This window comes from Harpia harpyja, chromosome Z (assembly GCF_026419915.1).
Source record: "Harpia harpyja isolate bHarHar1 chromosome Z, bHarHar1 primary haplotype, whole genome shotgun sequence".
Taxonomy (NCBI): Eukaryota; Metazoa; Chordata; class Aves; order Accipitriformes; family Accipitridae; genus Harpia; species Harpia harpyja.
In genome coordinates this window covers 71,167,340-71,182,745 of record NC_068969.1, presented here as the reverse complement: position 1 = coordinate 71,182,745, position 15,406 = coordinate 71,167,340, and the positions used below count along the sequence as shown (strand labels likewise).

At 41.8% G+C, this 15,406-nt stretch overlaps 1 protein-coding gene across 1 annotated transcript; it reads right to left on the bottom strand.

Moving 5' to 3' along the window:
* Positions 1–3,695: 3,695 nt before the first annotated feature.
* LOC128137399 (fructose-1,6-bisphosphatase 1) lies at positions 3,696–14,175 on the bottom strand. The gene is made up of 7 exons (XM_052778289.1): positions 13,941–14,175; positions 11,421–11,583; positions 9,618–9,710; positions 7,860–8,003; positions 6,486–6,623; positions 5,123–5,242; positions 3,696–4,121 (listed from the first exon to the last, which is right to left on the bottom strand). The coding sequence occupies exons 1-7, from the start codon at positions 14,108–14,110 to the stop codon at positions 3,930–3,932; spliced, it is 1,020 nt and encodes a 339-aa protein (XP_052634249.1). The 5' UTR covers positions 14,111–14,175; the 3' UTR covers positions 3,696–3,929.
* Positions 14,176–15,406: the final 1,231 nt, after the last annotated feature.

Below are 15,406 nucleotides of genomic sequence, written 5' to 3'. Positions count from 1 at the left end.
ATCAGGATACCCAATCAATTTAGCAAATAAGAAATGGGGTGGGGGTGGGCCTATCGCTTCTAACATTTATCAAGGCATCACATGCAGATCTTCTCTACTGTTGATTCCAAGTGATCTTTTACACTGGCCAAAAAGACAAAGTTCAGATCATCTTCTAACAGAAAGTTAGTTTGTTTTGGAGTTAGTGGTTCAAAGGGTGTTCTTAGAGCTAATAAGTTCATTATTTGCCTCTTTCTTTTTTTTTTTTTTTAAACTGAAAAATCCCCAAATGCTTTTTACAGGTACTGGATACTTTTTAGTATGTATAAAGCACAATGCTTTGAGGTGCAGCTCAAATAACACTCCTTCAGTAAGAACTTAACTTACACTAATATGTAAAGAACACAGACTCTACACCCAAGCTTTCTAGAAATATTGCAGCCAACAGTGGAGCAAGAAGAGAAAAAAAGAATAAAACTTGGGTAAAGGCACAAGACTGGGTTGCATGAAAACTTTACCCTGTTTTGATAAATACTGTGATCCCACTGTATCATAAAACCCTGGATGATTAAACTGAATGATTAAGCTATAGAAATAATTACCATTTAAGGGGGGAGGGAGAAACCAGATTGTTTCAAAAATGTGTGATGATTCTTTATAAGCCCGAGAACCGTTCAGTAATATGGGTTGGAACAGCATAGAAAGGTTAAAAAAATAAACAAACACCTCAATTTGACAGATCCATGGGAAATTTGCCCTCTTATATAAAGATTACACAAGAGCTCTCAAGGATTGTTCACACTTCCACTGGCATATAGGCTAGCCCTGTGCCTTAAAGGTGACACCTTGTCTAACTGATTTGAAATGTAAGTCGCCTGGATGGTGCCGGCTGAAATTGGAGCCAGCGACCTTTCACCAAATGCCACAGTTCAGCCTCTGAGTGGGGCAGTGGGTAGTACCGCAATGGGGACTGAAGGTGGACACTGCAACAAACCAACCCTGGTGCAGGGCAAGCTCTGGAAAGGGGGCTGTGGAAGGAGACGACTGAACAGTTCTCACCTGCTGGTGGCTACACGGGGATGCCATTCAAATGTGGGCTTATGTATTACAGATAGAAAGCTAAAAACCCAGCTCAGAATGTGAAAAATGCTAACTATAAAATGTCAGCCTACAGGCAAAACCGAAACACTGGAAACTGACCTAGCAAATATGGGTGGTATTGCCTTTCCTTCTATAACCTTTACCTGCTGCCAGTATGGTGTCTTAAAAATAGATATATGCAGCCCCAGAATTCCTGAAGGGGTTGAGGACAGAATACAGCCGAGAAATTACTATAACTAGACAAAAGTGGCTGCTGTGGATACCGTCTGTCAAGTTGTACCAACAGACTAGTGAGGCACTGCAATCCAAGCTGATACACAGAAAGCCAGAAAAAAGCTGTAAGGGCTTCTGACTATTCTCTGCTCAGTGTATTAAATAAAAAATTGCATCCAGCTATAGCTCTGGGGACAGGTGAAATTAAAAACTTAAGATCTAAAAGAGTCGTGCATGACAACAACAGTCACGCACTTTCCTCTAGGAGTAGCATCCAGAACCTCAGAGAGGCTTAGAGTCCTTCTCAGCATGCTGCCTGCTGTAGCTGATTTAGTGAGCTTGGAGCCTTTTAAAGTGTGATGGGGTATGTGCCAGAGCCAGCAAGAAAGGAAATGCTCTGGATAGGAATATGCAATTCCTTTGGGAAGTGTTTCAGTGTGTGAGGTAGGAACTCCAGCTGCTCTTAGCACCTTCACTTGTCAAAACTGAGACAGACTTGCTGTTTCTTTTGAAATCACAATGAAAAGACAAAACAGCTGCAAGGATTGCATTTTTTTTTCTTTTACAAAAGCGAGAGCATGGCCTTATCCAAGCGGTTGGCTGCTCACACGAAGAGGCAGAGAAAGCAGCATTGGCCCTAGCCCAAGAAAGAGCAGCCCATGAAGAAAAGCCTGGGCCACAGGAGTCCCCCAGCACACGGCTGTCCCACTCGCTGTCTGGTCACATGAAGTCGTCTCCCATGTCACGGCACAAGACTCACAGGTCGGGGTAGTAAACCCTCTTTTTCCAGGCTGGCACCCAGAATGACAACAAGGGCATCTCGCTGGGAGATGTGGGTTTGAGCCTTCTCCCAGAGGGGAATTAATCAGAAATTAGACAGCATACCCCATGGTCGCTGTTTGTGGGTGCCTGATTTTGCAGGTGCATATCAGGCAAAGTACATAAGCCATGATCTGCTTCTTTCCCAGAGTAGAGTTTGGCCTACAGAGGAGCCAGATCCTGTGCAGGGATAGACTTAGGCCTCACAAGCATGAAAAGCTTGTGCACAAACAGAACGAGAGCTCAGTGGAGATTTCCAGGATTGTCCCAATCCTTTAAGGGCTCAGGTCCCTGAAAGCCCTGTCTTCACTAACAAAGCCTCATCAGAAACAGCATTTTCAGCAGAAACTAGGCCATTCTGTCCCTGCCAGAAACACCTTGTCCTCTATCGCTTTGGAGAACAGATGCGTATATATATACACCCATCTAAGGTTTGTCAGTATGCCTCCAACTGCCCGAAACACAACCTCTGTCAGAACAAAGGCCCCCATTTTTTTGTGTGTGTGAGCCCTCACAGAGCATGCCTTCACACCTTGGCCTCCAGGTTCCCCCCCACTCTTTTCTTCTTGTTTTGCAAGAAGAAGCAAGCCTAGGCAGGCTATCCCCACTGGTGTGTGCAAAATCCTCAGACAGGCAGGTTTATAGCTCATTGCACCCATAGACAGGGGCTCCCAGACCGCGGCTTGAGCGAATGTTCAGTGGCAGTCTACCCAACAGCAACATCCACATGTCCTTTAGTTTGAGTTTGGCGAAGGCAAGTGGGCAGTGAGAAATGTCAGATTTGGACTGATTCAAAAAGCTTGTGAGCCACATCCATAAACTGTACCCAGACAGGTGGACAGCCCATCTAGCTTCCAAGCACTAACATCGTGTTCCCAGCAGCATGCTCTGAATCAGCATATTAAATGTCAGTATGCTTTGTGGGGATCTTCGCAACTTACTTCTGCTTGCGCAGCAGAATCCTTTTCCGTGGTAATGCACACTCCCAAAATAACACAAAGAACACCTGGTGGGGGTTGCTAGCACCACGCATGTTCATTTTTTTCATCAAGAAAGCAGGTTAATTTCTGGCAAAGATAGCCAGCTCATCACAGCAGAATGGCACCAAGCTGTCTACACATGCTCCTTATCCGATTCAAAATCCACCTCCAAAATGTCATTTTCCATCCTTGTGTAACTGGATCTGATACAGTGCCAACTGGCAATATTAACAGTATGTGTCAGAATTAACATGCACTAATGTACATATTTCACAAATGTTAATTCTCGATCAGAATAAGCCCACACTGAAGTACAGTCAGTAACTTCTGGGGCCTAAAAACAACATGTGAAGGTGTCCACGTTAGCATTTATATTTATTGCCAAAGAACTAGAGACTGGTCTAGGAAAGGTCACTCACAGTAAGAGGCTGCAGAGTCTTCCCCCCAAGATTTTTGGGAGAGGACAGAGTCAGATACTCTGGTGATAGACTGTAGCTTGTCTGAGGAAGTTGAATCTTTCCCTAGTTACTGAATGTAACACACTATTTCCTTGTAGCACAGTGGCTTTAGTGTTATCACAAATGATAAAAGAAAAAGCAAACATATTTTTCCCTTGCTTTTACTTTTATTGCTTCCTTTAATGCAATCTTTTAATGCCTTTCATTGCCCAATGCAATTGCACAAGATTTCACTTTAAAAAAATCCTATGAAAATATGGCTTATTTGCTCTCTTGGTACAGAGGTCAGACAGTTCAATCTTGCAGTGCTGCAGTGTGTTCTTTGGTTCAGCTGTAAGGCATTTCTTCCCATCTGCACAGTGACTCCAGCAAGCTTTCTTTACTTAGCCGAATGCTTCTTGACTATCTCAAGGTACTCCTTCACATCATCAGGAGATCCCAAGACAATGGGCACTCTTTGGTGGATATCCTCAGGCACTATATCTAGTATTGCTTGATGCCCAGTTGTTGCTATTCCCCCAGCCTTCTCAATAACAAAAGCCATAGGATTGCATTCATAGAGCAGTCTCAGCTAGAAGACAAAACCCAAAATGGCAATGGTCAGCCCAGGCAATGCCGAGAATCATGAAATGTAAATATATTTGGCATTTGATTTAAAACCAATCAACACTCCAAGCACTCCATATTTCATACCAACTTTGACTCAGGAATGAAACTGTGCAGATTTTTCTTTTAAACAAAACAGTGAATGCTGGATTTGCCCAATTTGAGTGGTTTCTCCATAGCTCATGTTTGCATTGTGCTCTTTACATAGAGATAAAGCTCACATGTAAGACACAACCTTTAACAAGGCAGCAGACCATGTAGGCCGGTGTGAAAAGAAAGAAAAACACTGGCCCCGAGTGTTCCATTAGGTTTCTCTAATGAGTAACTGCATCTTATCTGCAACCTGAAGCAATAATTTATGGACAATTACAAAACAGATGAAAGGTCTTTGTTGAATAAACAGTCCCCTTGTCAGCCTGTAAGTGTGTGATCTCCTCTGACTGACTGTCATCCTGGCAGAGGCAGCCAGGCATAGTTCCTCCTGATGAGGCAGTGTCACCAAGTACAAGATGCAGACGGTTTTCTCTTTGGCAGAGCTTCTCCTAAGGGGCACGCTACATTTAGGCTTCTTACATACTGCCTTGTAATAGGAATCTCAGGGTAATGTGGATTGTTTACTGTGCTTTGTAATGTTTTGCTTGGTTGAGGCTAGCAAGGTTTGGGCTGAGATGGTACAGAGAAGCCTCTTTGAACAGCACGTCCCCTGGTACGTTCCATAATCTGGATATGTTTGGGGATAAAGAGGAGTCAGTGCAGTTGAAACAGGTTAGCACCAGCCCTAAAATTGGTGTCTGACAACAGGCTGCTGTCACTCATAACAGAGTGTGGGGGGTGGCTGTACTCACACACCAGAGGTGCAAGCTACCAAGTCATAAAACGCATGTTCTGCAATCAAAATACTGATCTGTGATAGTGAAATATCTGGATAATGTAACATTTTCTGTAATTGGGCTTATTCAGGTTTACCTTTCCTTTGGGACTTTTGGAGTTAGCAGGATACAAAAAGATTCCTCCATACACCAGTGTGCGATGCACATCAGCCACCATGGATCCTATGTACCTCCCACCATATGGTGAACTGCCATCCTACAGAAAGACATTTAAATAACTGTAACTTTCAAGACCATCAGGTTAATCTTTTTTTTTTCTTCCCCTCTCTTAGTGGTCCTAACATCTAACTCCTCCAAATTGTGCTCCATTGACAATATTCAAGGTAGTTTTGGAGAAAATTCCAGTTTCCTCCTCATTTTCTAATTGGGAAAATCCAAGGAAAAGGACTGACAGAAGATTTCAGGACAGATGAGTGGTAGCACCAACAACAGAAAATGCATCCCAGCTCTCCATCAGTGCTCTAACCCTTGGAAAATACTGCATTTCTAGTAGCAAAAACATCAAGTGCTAGGAATTGATGTTGGTTTTTTTTCTTTTGTAGCAGAAAAAATTCTCAAGCAATAAAAGAAGTAATCCTTCCTACTTCTACACATTTTTGCCAGCTTCTACAACTTTCTTAGTAAGAAAAAGTTAATAGTTGACTACTGATATTATTTCTTTATTATAGTTCAGAGAGTATATTTTAATATCAAATAAACAACACCTTAAGCCTGGCAAGATGCCAGATGAAAATGCCAGTCTTTGTTCAAAGCAAGATCAGGAAGTCAAGAAGGAACACTTAACAATAGTAAATGTTTACGCTTCATTGTCGATGTAATAACTCCGGTGATGACAGTTGTAAGGCACAAGAACAGACATGATTTTTATGGGCACTTCTGAGAGCTTCAGGCCTCCTCCAGGAAGCTGCACGACCACAAAGTAGACCCTGAAACTACACTAGCTTTTCAAGTGAGAGGCCCCCTCAGGACCCAGCTTGTGTTACCACTAAGCAATGACCTACTGCCATCCCCAATCACCTCTCCTTCTACTCGGATACTGCAGTGAGGAAGTAGCAATCTAACACACAGGTTGATCTAATTTCTTCATCACCAGATGAGATTTCCTCTCTACTTGACTACCAAATGCCTAGTTTTGCCTCCAGCACTGTTACTCAGGGTCCCAGCCAGGAAGGAAAATTAAAAAAAAAAAAAAAGAAAAAGAAAAAAGAAAGAAAGAAAGGAAAAAAAATAATAGAGGTGCAGTGCAGTACTGAAGGATGGTGAATTATCTGGCACATCAACTGCTGCTCTAATTATCACTCCTACATGAAGATACATTTTAAATAGACAAGAAAGGAAAACAAGCTCTGAACAGTGCATGAGACAGCAACTGATCATGAAGTTGGAATTCATGAGTGTTGCTTGTCATCAGAAAGTTTCTCTGAAATAGGATCTTTTACCTCAGGGAATTTTTTCTTTTTGAGATACTCTGTGACTGCAGGATCGAAGTATTTAGCATAGCCTTCATTAAGACTGTAGATATTTCCCTTCTTTTTGATTTTCACATCCCTATCCACCAAAATGAATTCCCCAATTGCCTAACAGTAAGAAAGAAAAACAATTTGTTAATGTTAATTGTCTTGGTTCGTAAATAAATGAGCAAAAACAAATCATACACACCATTTAGGAAAAATTTACTACTTCTGCCACTTTCTTGAATAATTCAGTACCTATGAAAAAGTGGTATTTGCAGTCTAGATAAGCAGTGTTCTGTTTATCCATAAAACACAAACAGACCATGAATCCTGGGGCCATGCAAGCTTCTTCATACTACCATTCCCAGGTCTCTATCACTTTTCTATGCCAAAAAATGCTGTTGCCTGTAGATTTATTTAGCTCTCCACTCTTTTGCTAGACTTGCAATAAAAGTACAGTTCTGAGGAGTTTGGAAACTGAGAGTCTGGTTGAAGCAATGAATAAACAACTTCAAATATCTGTAGATATTAATAAATTCCAGTTCGTCTTAGCTTGGCCTAACTGGAAGCCTGGAGTCAAGAGAGCAAATCTCTGTAACCAAGGGCTGGTCTGTTTAGTTTTCACTAAAGTAAATTTCCAAGTTAGTGCTAAAAATAAACAAAATAACATGCATGCATGCTCAAAGTTAAATCTGCTATCTGAATATAGACAAAAATACGTGCAGCTACTTAAGCTGTTACTTAACAGGGAGCTCCAAGTTATATTTGCTTGACCACAGCAGGTTCTAAAAATTTAATACTGGCAGGTGGCACAGGCTGACTAACTGATTAAAAAAAATGGGTCACTAAAGCAAACTGCTTTCTGCTATGATCAATATGACTTTTATTTTAAAACTCGTATGGTCAAAGCATGCTAGAACATCAAACGCACCCACACGCATCACTTACTCATTTACACACCATGGTGGGATCTGAAAACATAGAAGAGGGTTAAATATTTCTGCTTCTCTGGTTTACTAAGGTCCTAGCATTAAGGAAAAGACAAACAAGTCTTAAAGGGCATTCTGCATTGCTGAAACCAGCTCATTTTAAATACCACATGATTTGGCACATGCTGCATCTTTGTTTCACTGACTCGGCTGTCTTCCCGTTGTTGAATCACACATAGCACTGCTGCAGAGGGCAGGCAGAACACAAAAATCTCTTGACATTATTGCTGATGGGTTATTAAGCATATTTCATTTCTCCATGTTAGCTTGAAAATTGCTCCTTTGTTTGATTTTGAGGGGGACAAACAGTTCTTATAAACAGTACCTTGTTATCCCTAATAAAGAAAAAAGAAACAGAAGACATTCTCACCGGATCCAGCATGAAACAGTTGACACCTCCAGCAGAAGTGGCCAGTACCAGCATTGTGGCACTCCCATAGAGAGCATAACCAGCTGCCACAAGATTACGCCCGGGTTGTAAAGCATCTTTCCCAGAAGGTTCATCAGGGGACACCTAGAATAAGAAGCACAGTCAACTTTACTTCATTTCTATTGCTGGTACATAACTGGACTCTCTGGGACAGGGACGATCTTCTACTTCATATCCATGCACAAGGTGGCACAAATGCTTCCATGATCCACAACTGAGATTCCTACTGGATGTGCTAATACAAATTATACTGAGGAGACAAACACATTGATCTAGAAATGCTCTTGTATAAGCCTAGTTGGAATGCAGGAAGCAGGAAAGGATTAGGAGATAATATAGAGCTGTGTGCCTTGTTGTAGGTGATGATGAACACAGCTTGGAGGAAGACTCCGAGGCACAGTTAACAAGCAAGCAATGAAACATGACCCACAGAGTCCACAGCTGATAAAAAGTACTTGAGATTTTTTTTGTTTTCTTCTGCTTCATACAAAAAATGAAGTTGAAAATAACTACTTTGGGATGTATGACAACATACAAAAGATGATTAAAATGGAGAGTCAGGTGTGTTTTATGGGACTTACCTTTTCCCCCATCTTGTGACATGTAAATCCAGTATTTCAAGCTCCTTCAGACAAGGTTTCTGCCTTTCAGAGTGAATTAGACACTTCAAATGCACATGCCATGTTTCGGCTCTGGTTTGTGTTTGAAGCCTGTCCTCAGGCTAACAGGACTATTAGTACAGAGAACAAGAAAACCTGAAACCACATTCCCCAAGTAGATGACAACCACGTGGTATTTTGTCTCAATACAAATATTCATGAAATCTAAGACCTAATTTGTTTGTGAGGGGTAATTCCTTTAGCTGGCTAATAAAATACCAGCCAGGCTTCCACGTGCATATAGGTACCTGTCCTGGTTTCAGCTGGGATAGAGTTAATTGTCTTCCTAGTAGCTGGTACAGTGCTGTGTTTTGAGTTCAGTATGAGAAGAATGTTGATAACACTGATGTTTTCAGTTGTTGCTAAGTAGCGTTTAGTCTAATGTCAAGGATTTTTCAGCTTCTCATGCCCAGCCAGCGAGAAAGCTGGAGGGGCACAAGAAGTTGGCACAGGACACAGCCAGGGCACCTGACCCAAACTGGCCAACGGGGTATTCCATACCATGTGACGTCATGTCTAGTACAGGAACGTGGGGGAGTGGGGGAGGAGGGAATCGCCGCTCAGGGACTGACTGGGTGTCGGTTGGCGGGTGGTGAGCAATTGCACTGTGTATCATTTGTATATTCCAATCCTTTTATTATTGCTGTTGTCATTTTATTAGTGTTATCATTGTCATTATTAGTTTCTTCTTTTCTGTTCTATTAAACCTTTCTTATCTCAACCCACGAGTTTTACTTCTTTTACCGATTTTCTCCCCCATCCCACTGCGGGGGGGGGAGTGAGTGAGCAGCTGTGTGGTGCTCAGTTGCTGGCTGGGGTTAAACCACGACAGTACCTCATCTTCTAAGAGACTAATGCAAATCCCTCACAAATGTTTTATACAAGTGTCTGTGAAACAGCAGATTTAACTTAAAGCTGGTCCTGAAAATCTCTTTCACAAACAAGTTTAGTTAGATTTTATTAAGTCTTCACATGCAATTATATTTCATCAAAAGGTGCACAATAATAGTGTTTCCTATCCTACATGAAAGCATTTTACCTTTCTATAGATGGCAAAGATGGTCCCAATGGAAACAAGACAGTCTATGTTCGATGAGCCATCTAGAGGGTCTATGCAGACTATGTATTTACCCTAGAAAATACAAAAGAGGGAACAACTAGATTAGTGACATTATTTACCCAATTCCCCCAAATAAAAATACTTTAGTAGGTAGATTTTCTCAGAGACTTTCAAAGAAATATAAACTAAAAGGCTTTTATAGATTATGAAGGAACTGAATTCAAATGTTAGAAATTCTTTGGCCCGGATTTCATTCTTGATTACAACTGTGTGATTTGTGCCAGAGCAGAAGCTGGGTAATCTTTGAAGTAAGTAATAGATGATGACACTGGAAAGGTGAAGTTTTCCTACAATTGTTTTAATATATATATAATATATATATATATAAAGAATACTTTTTAATTATTAGTTTAGCTTCATCTCTTTAAATAATGCCAATCCATTTTGATAGACATCCTGTAATATCTACCATTTAGGCTATACTTTCTCATCTCTAGCAAAATGGCTTTCTGAATTATAAGGAAAAAGACAAATGAAGAAGATCAGCCTTTTTCATGTAGAGCTAAAATTAGAGACATTAAAAAGGCTGTTAACACCTGACATTCATAAACTATACATTTCAATTTATCTGTGCTCTGAATGGACAGATGCTCAGAAATTACCTTAGCCAGTCTGTGGTCTTATCCTGGTTTGGGTTTTTTTCCCCCCCAAAGAAAAGAATGGTGTCTGCCTATTAAGGATTCCTGTAGGTACAGAAAATTGCCAGTACAGGAGAAACAGCTGAATCAACTGTACCTTTTAAATAGCTTGTTTTCCCCTTATTTTATCCACAGTCATTTTAATAATCATGTATAACAACAATAAGCGTTTATTCGTTTTTCATTTGATTTCACCCTGCATGCCAGAAACTTATTTAAGTCCAGTAATGCTCTACTCTGCAGGTAGGAATTCTGATAAAAACACCATATTAGCTCACATTAAGTTTAGAAAAGCGTTAACACTGAGCCTCCCTCAGTGATCTTTGAGGATGTAAAATTGTGTTTGTTCAGATCTAAAGAAATCTTTGTTCATCCAATGCCTATCAAATCAATTTTGAAGATTTCTCAATAGGGAGAGAAAAAGAGAACTGCTTCGACAAAGCAAACATTATTATACTTTATAAATTATGTTTTAGTTGTTTGTTTTCACTAAAATTTTACTCAGATTTTTACATGATCACACCAAAATATTAGCTAGAAAAAAGGAACTGTTACTGAACAAGTGCATGCAGGCTTGTGAATATAAGTAATAAAAAATAGTAAATAAGTAAAAATCATTTTTGTTTCATTTTTGCTAAGTCTTTCATGGGCTTCAAGGAAAATTCGCATGAATTAAAGAACTCGAGGTTTGACCTGAACAGAACAGTTCCTCAGTGTGCTAATGACAAATCTACCTTACAAAAGGGCTTGACTGAGTCAGAGAAAAGTTCCAGAGATGAGGTAGGATAAACAAGAAATAAGTTTCCTCCACAATTAGGAAAAGGGGGGGGGGAGAAGGTGGGAAGGAACAACAGAGAAAAAAAAGATAAAACAACAAACATCAGTCTGGAGAACAGAAATAACAGAGAGGACAAATGTTGACTGACCAACACTCTCTCCACCCAGCCCCTCCCCCCATTTTCCAGCATGGAAAAGTACCTATTTTCTGAAATTTTTAGCTCAGTTTCAGTTTCTCAAATCTGAAATAATACACCTGTAAAGGCTGATTTGAAATCAAGCAGGGAGAACTTTTAAAGCTACTAACCCGTTTTTCAGTTTCCACTATCACAGCATCTTTGTTTTCTTCTGACACGATAACACATGTACTGAAGGATGACTTGAGCATGTTAATCACCAGGTCATTGGAAAGGATGTCCAACTTCTTTACCTGATCTCCTGTCACATTGGTAGACCCAGCAATTCCATAGCTAAAGCAATGGCAAGAGAGAGCATTTTGTGAGAACGGGGCACTACATCTTCCAAAGAGCCCTGTTTCTGGCAACCTTATGCTTGTGAAGTGTCTTGTAAAACAAATAGCACTTTTGGATGATATCTCAGTTCTCTAAGCCTGTTTTTTACTTACTGTCCAGTGGATTCTTGCTGCGACCTGCTAACATTAGCTGTGGTGGCAAATCTAGAAGACGCTAAACTGTGAGGAACACAAAACAAGGAATCACCTTTCAATAGCCTGTAAACTATAGGCAAACATAGCCAGAGCAGGCTGTGAAGGCTTAATTACAATAATTATGTTGTTTAATGAGCTCTTAACTTTAAGACCTAAATATTGCCCCTGAATCCTAGCCTCCAATAATATAGCTCCACAGCCTAAAAGCTAAGACTTCATTAGAAAACTTATACTTAAAAAGTTAACAACACATCTGACGGCACTAGTTACACCATAACTTCTGTATGTAATTTGCTCCTGGCTAGCAATATGATGTACAAATAGCAGTAGAAACACTTTGCTCACAGATAAATCAACATTTTTATGGTTCAATGTTTTCAGTTTTGATTTTAAGTAGTAAATATTTCATTGGGAATAAAACTGAGAAATACAAATACGAAACACAAATAAAACCCTGCGAGCTAATCAGAATCAAACCATCTGGCATGAGGAAGTACCAGGAGACCTTGTGATAGGTGATTTTGAAAGTATGCAAAAGAGAGAGAGGGGAAGTTCAGCTCTTAGAAGAGAAAAACAATAGCCAGCTCTGCACACATTCTGATGACTCTTACGTACTTCAGCTACGATTCATTGATTAGGCTGAATACTGGTATTTCAGGTTTTTTGTAATAATGCTGAACACACTACTTTAGGAATGTACTGCATTTCTTCAGTTTAATGCATGAGACAAAGAAAAAGACCTGGCATAATTCTCTTTATATCTCTCTCTACTACAGTGGCTTGAACATTTTTCTGCAAGTGCGAAAGTGCTTTTAGAAAACAATGTACTTTGAACACCACACTTGCAAGCGGAGGCACAAGTCCTCATCCTCAGAGCAAATACTCCATACAGCCAGCAGCTACAGCTCTCACACATTGTCTGTCGGGGACTCCTGGGAGGGGATGGCAGGGTGTATCCTGCGAGGAGCCTGCAGCTGGGAAGGGACTGTGGCTTCCCCAGCTGTTCTGCACCTCCGCTGCATCTCAGCTGTCAACAGACACACGTGTAGGACAGACAAGGAATGGGACCTTAGACTGTCATAAATCAGGTCACAGATGGGAAACATTGGTCTTTACTGATAGACGTAGGAGGCAAATGAAAGGGCTAGCGCATAGTGATTAAAAAACTGCCACAGTTATATCAAGTCTGAAGTCAAAACAGAGAAAAATAGTTCAATCATACGTAAAGTGGAGGATTTTTATTCTCTCTTGCAGTTGCTTCTATTTTATTAACTTCTATCACCAAATTTTTCAGCTCTTTGATACATTTTGTAATAAATGTTACTCTGTATTGCCAGAGGCCTTTTGCTTATTATTTTTTCCACTACATGGTTTGCAGCAGCAAGTTCATTTTCTCTCTACTACATTTTCCATTCAGTAATGAAGCAGCCCATGTCTAAAGCCCTGATCAGCATACAATTTGGCTTATCAACAATATGTAAAATTCTTAGGGGGATTAGTTGCCTACAACCAGTTTCAGTTATTTAACACTTCACAAGCTCTAATTTCCTTCTGATGCATCTCCAGAGCAACTCCCCTCTGGCTGACTACAGACACTACTGTTCCTAACCAGTGCTTTTTCTAAAAGCTTTAGACATCCAAAGCTTCATAGAGGAACTCAAGTTGCTATGATGCAATATGAAAAAACCCAACCGAATTTGATTAAACGCCTCATAGCATAAAACAGTGCTTTGATATTAAGCTACTGACTACAATGAGCAATAATCCAGCCGTATTTTGGCAGGCTTTGTCTTTCAGTCTGTTCGTTTGGTCTTCTGGTTCAAAGCACCCAAACCTGCTGAAAGTTTGCATGACGGTCTATCAGCAGCAGACATCTGTCAAAGACTGCATGCCTTGTATTATGAAAAAGTCTTAGGATCCATTCCACTTGAGAAAATCAGAAGTCCAAGACACTAAAGGAGTTACTGACGGCTCTGTGCAAGGGCGGTTGGGGGTGTGGATGCAACCCCCCTCACACGCCTTTCGGGTGACACTCCCCATCCCCACCACCCCGGAGGGGGCAGGATCCCGGACCCGCGGGGATGCGGGGAGGTGCGGGATGCTACCGGCGCTCCTACCACCCCCCCCCTACCCCCCCTTCCCGGGCATCCCGGGACTCACAGGTTGGCGATGCCCGCTTTACGGACGGCCGTGGAGATGGCTTTGATGGCCGTGCAGAGGGAATTGAGGAGCTGCGTGAACTCCCCGGTGCCTTTCGCCCGCCTGCCTTCCTCCATCACGAAGCGGGTCATGGTGATGACATTGGTGTCGAAGGCGGAGCGGTCCGTCATGGTGGCGGCGAGGGGAGAGTGGAGCCGCAGCCGTTCACGCCGCCACTAGCTTCAGTGGGGCGTGGCGCGGGTGGGGCGCGGCGTGGGGGAGGCGTGGCGTGGGGGAGGCGTGGCGTGGGGGAGGCGTGGCGTGGGGGAGGCGGGGAGAGCTCTCCCCGCCTCCCCCACGCCACGACCCCCCGCATCCCTCCGGGCTGGAGGAAGACAGGGATGCGGATGAGGATGCGGATGAGGATGAGGATGGAGGGGCCCCACCCCACCTTCCCCCCGTCCCCCCCCCCCCCGAAAATAACGGCAGCGGGGAAACCCCGCCAGCATCCTTTTTTTTTTTTTTTTTCCCCACCCAAGCGTGTCTCATTCCCATGCATTGTGGGGGAACCGATGCTTGAGGCCATCCGGTCTGTGAATGGCACAGAAAGTGAATGCAACTTCAATGCTCACGCTCCTGAAAGCGCGCTCAAAAATTCAGAAGTCCGCTGTGTTTTCAGCACTTGATTGCAAAGCTCTGAGTGTGGCATGTGGGTTATGGTGAACTGCGCATAACCGGCAGACAAAGGTTAGCACCTTCTGCCTCACAGGAATGCTCTTAGCCTGACACAGCGGTACAGGAAAAACACATTTAGTAACCGATTCCACCAAGTATTAACTTCTGTTTAAAGAGATCATGCTAACCCCACGTGCACCAATATCTTCAACACCATAAAAAAGCTGCAAGGAAACAGCCATTGGCAGCTGGACCCGGCGAGATTTTTGTAACAAACTCTCCCAACTTCAGTAGAAAGATATAGGTCAAGTCCCACTCCAAAAGCTAGCAATTAATGCACCTCATACAAATGCTACTGCAAAATACACCTAGGAACATAGACCCTCCTGAATCTCACTCCTTTGACTCCAGCCTTCCTGACCATGCAGCAAAATCAAGCAATATGTTTTGTTGCTAATGTTTGATCAGAAAAATCCAGGTGCTAGTAAGTTAAACGAAGTTCACCCAACACCTGACCCTAGGTACACCCTTTCTTCACACAATAATTTGATGACTACAAATCTGGATATGGAGGATCTATTCTATACAGTGTAGATTTGTTGCACCCATTGTTTTATGTTTGCATTATCTAAGAAGATAAATCCAATAAATTTTCAGTAGAATACATCCATGAGTTCAATAAGCACTGTCTCAAATCCTAAAATTGAAACCACAGACTGAAATCATTCCAGGTGGTATCAAATGCAGGGCAAAAATCTTTCACAATGTGCACCTCTTTGCATATATATGTTCTTTCTTCATGCAAAGTACAT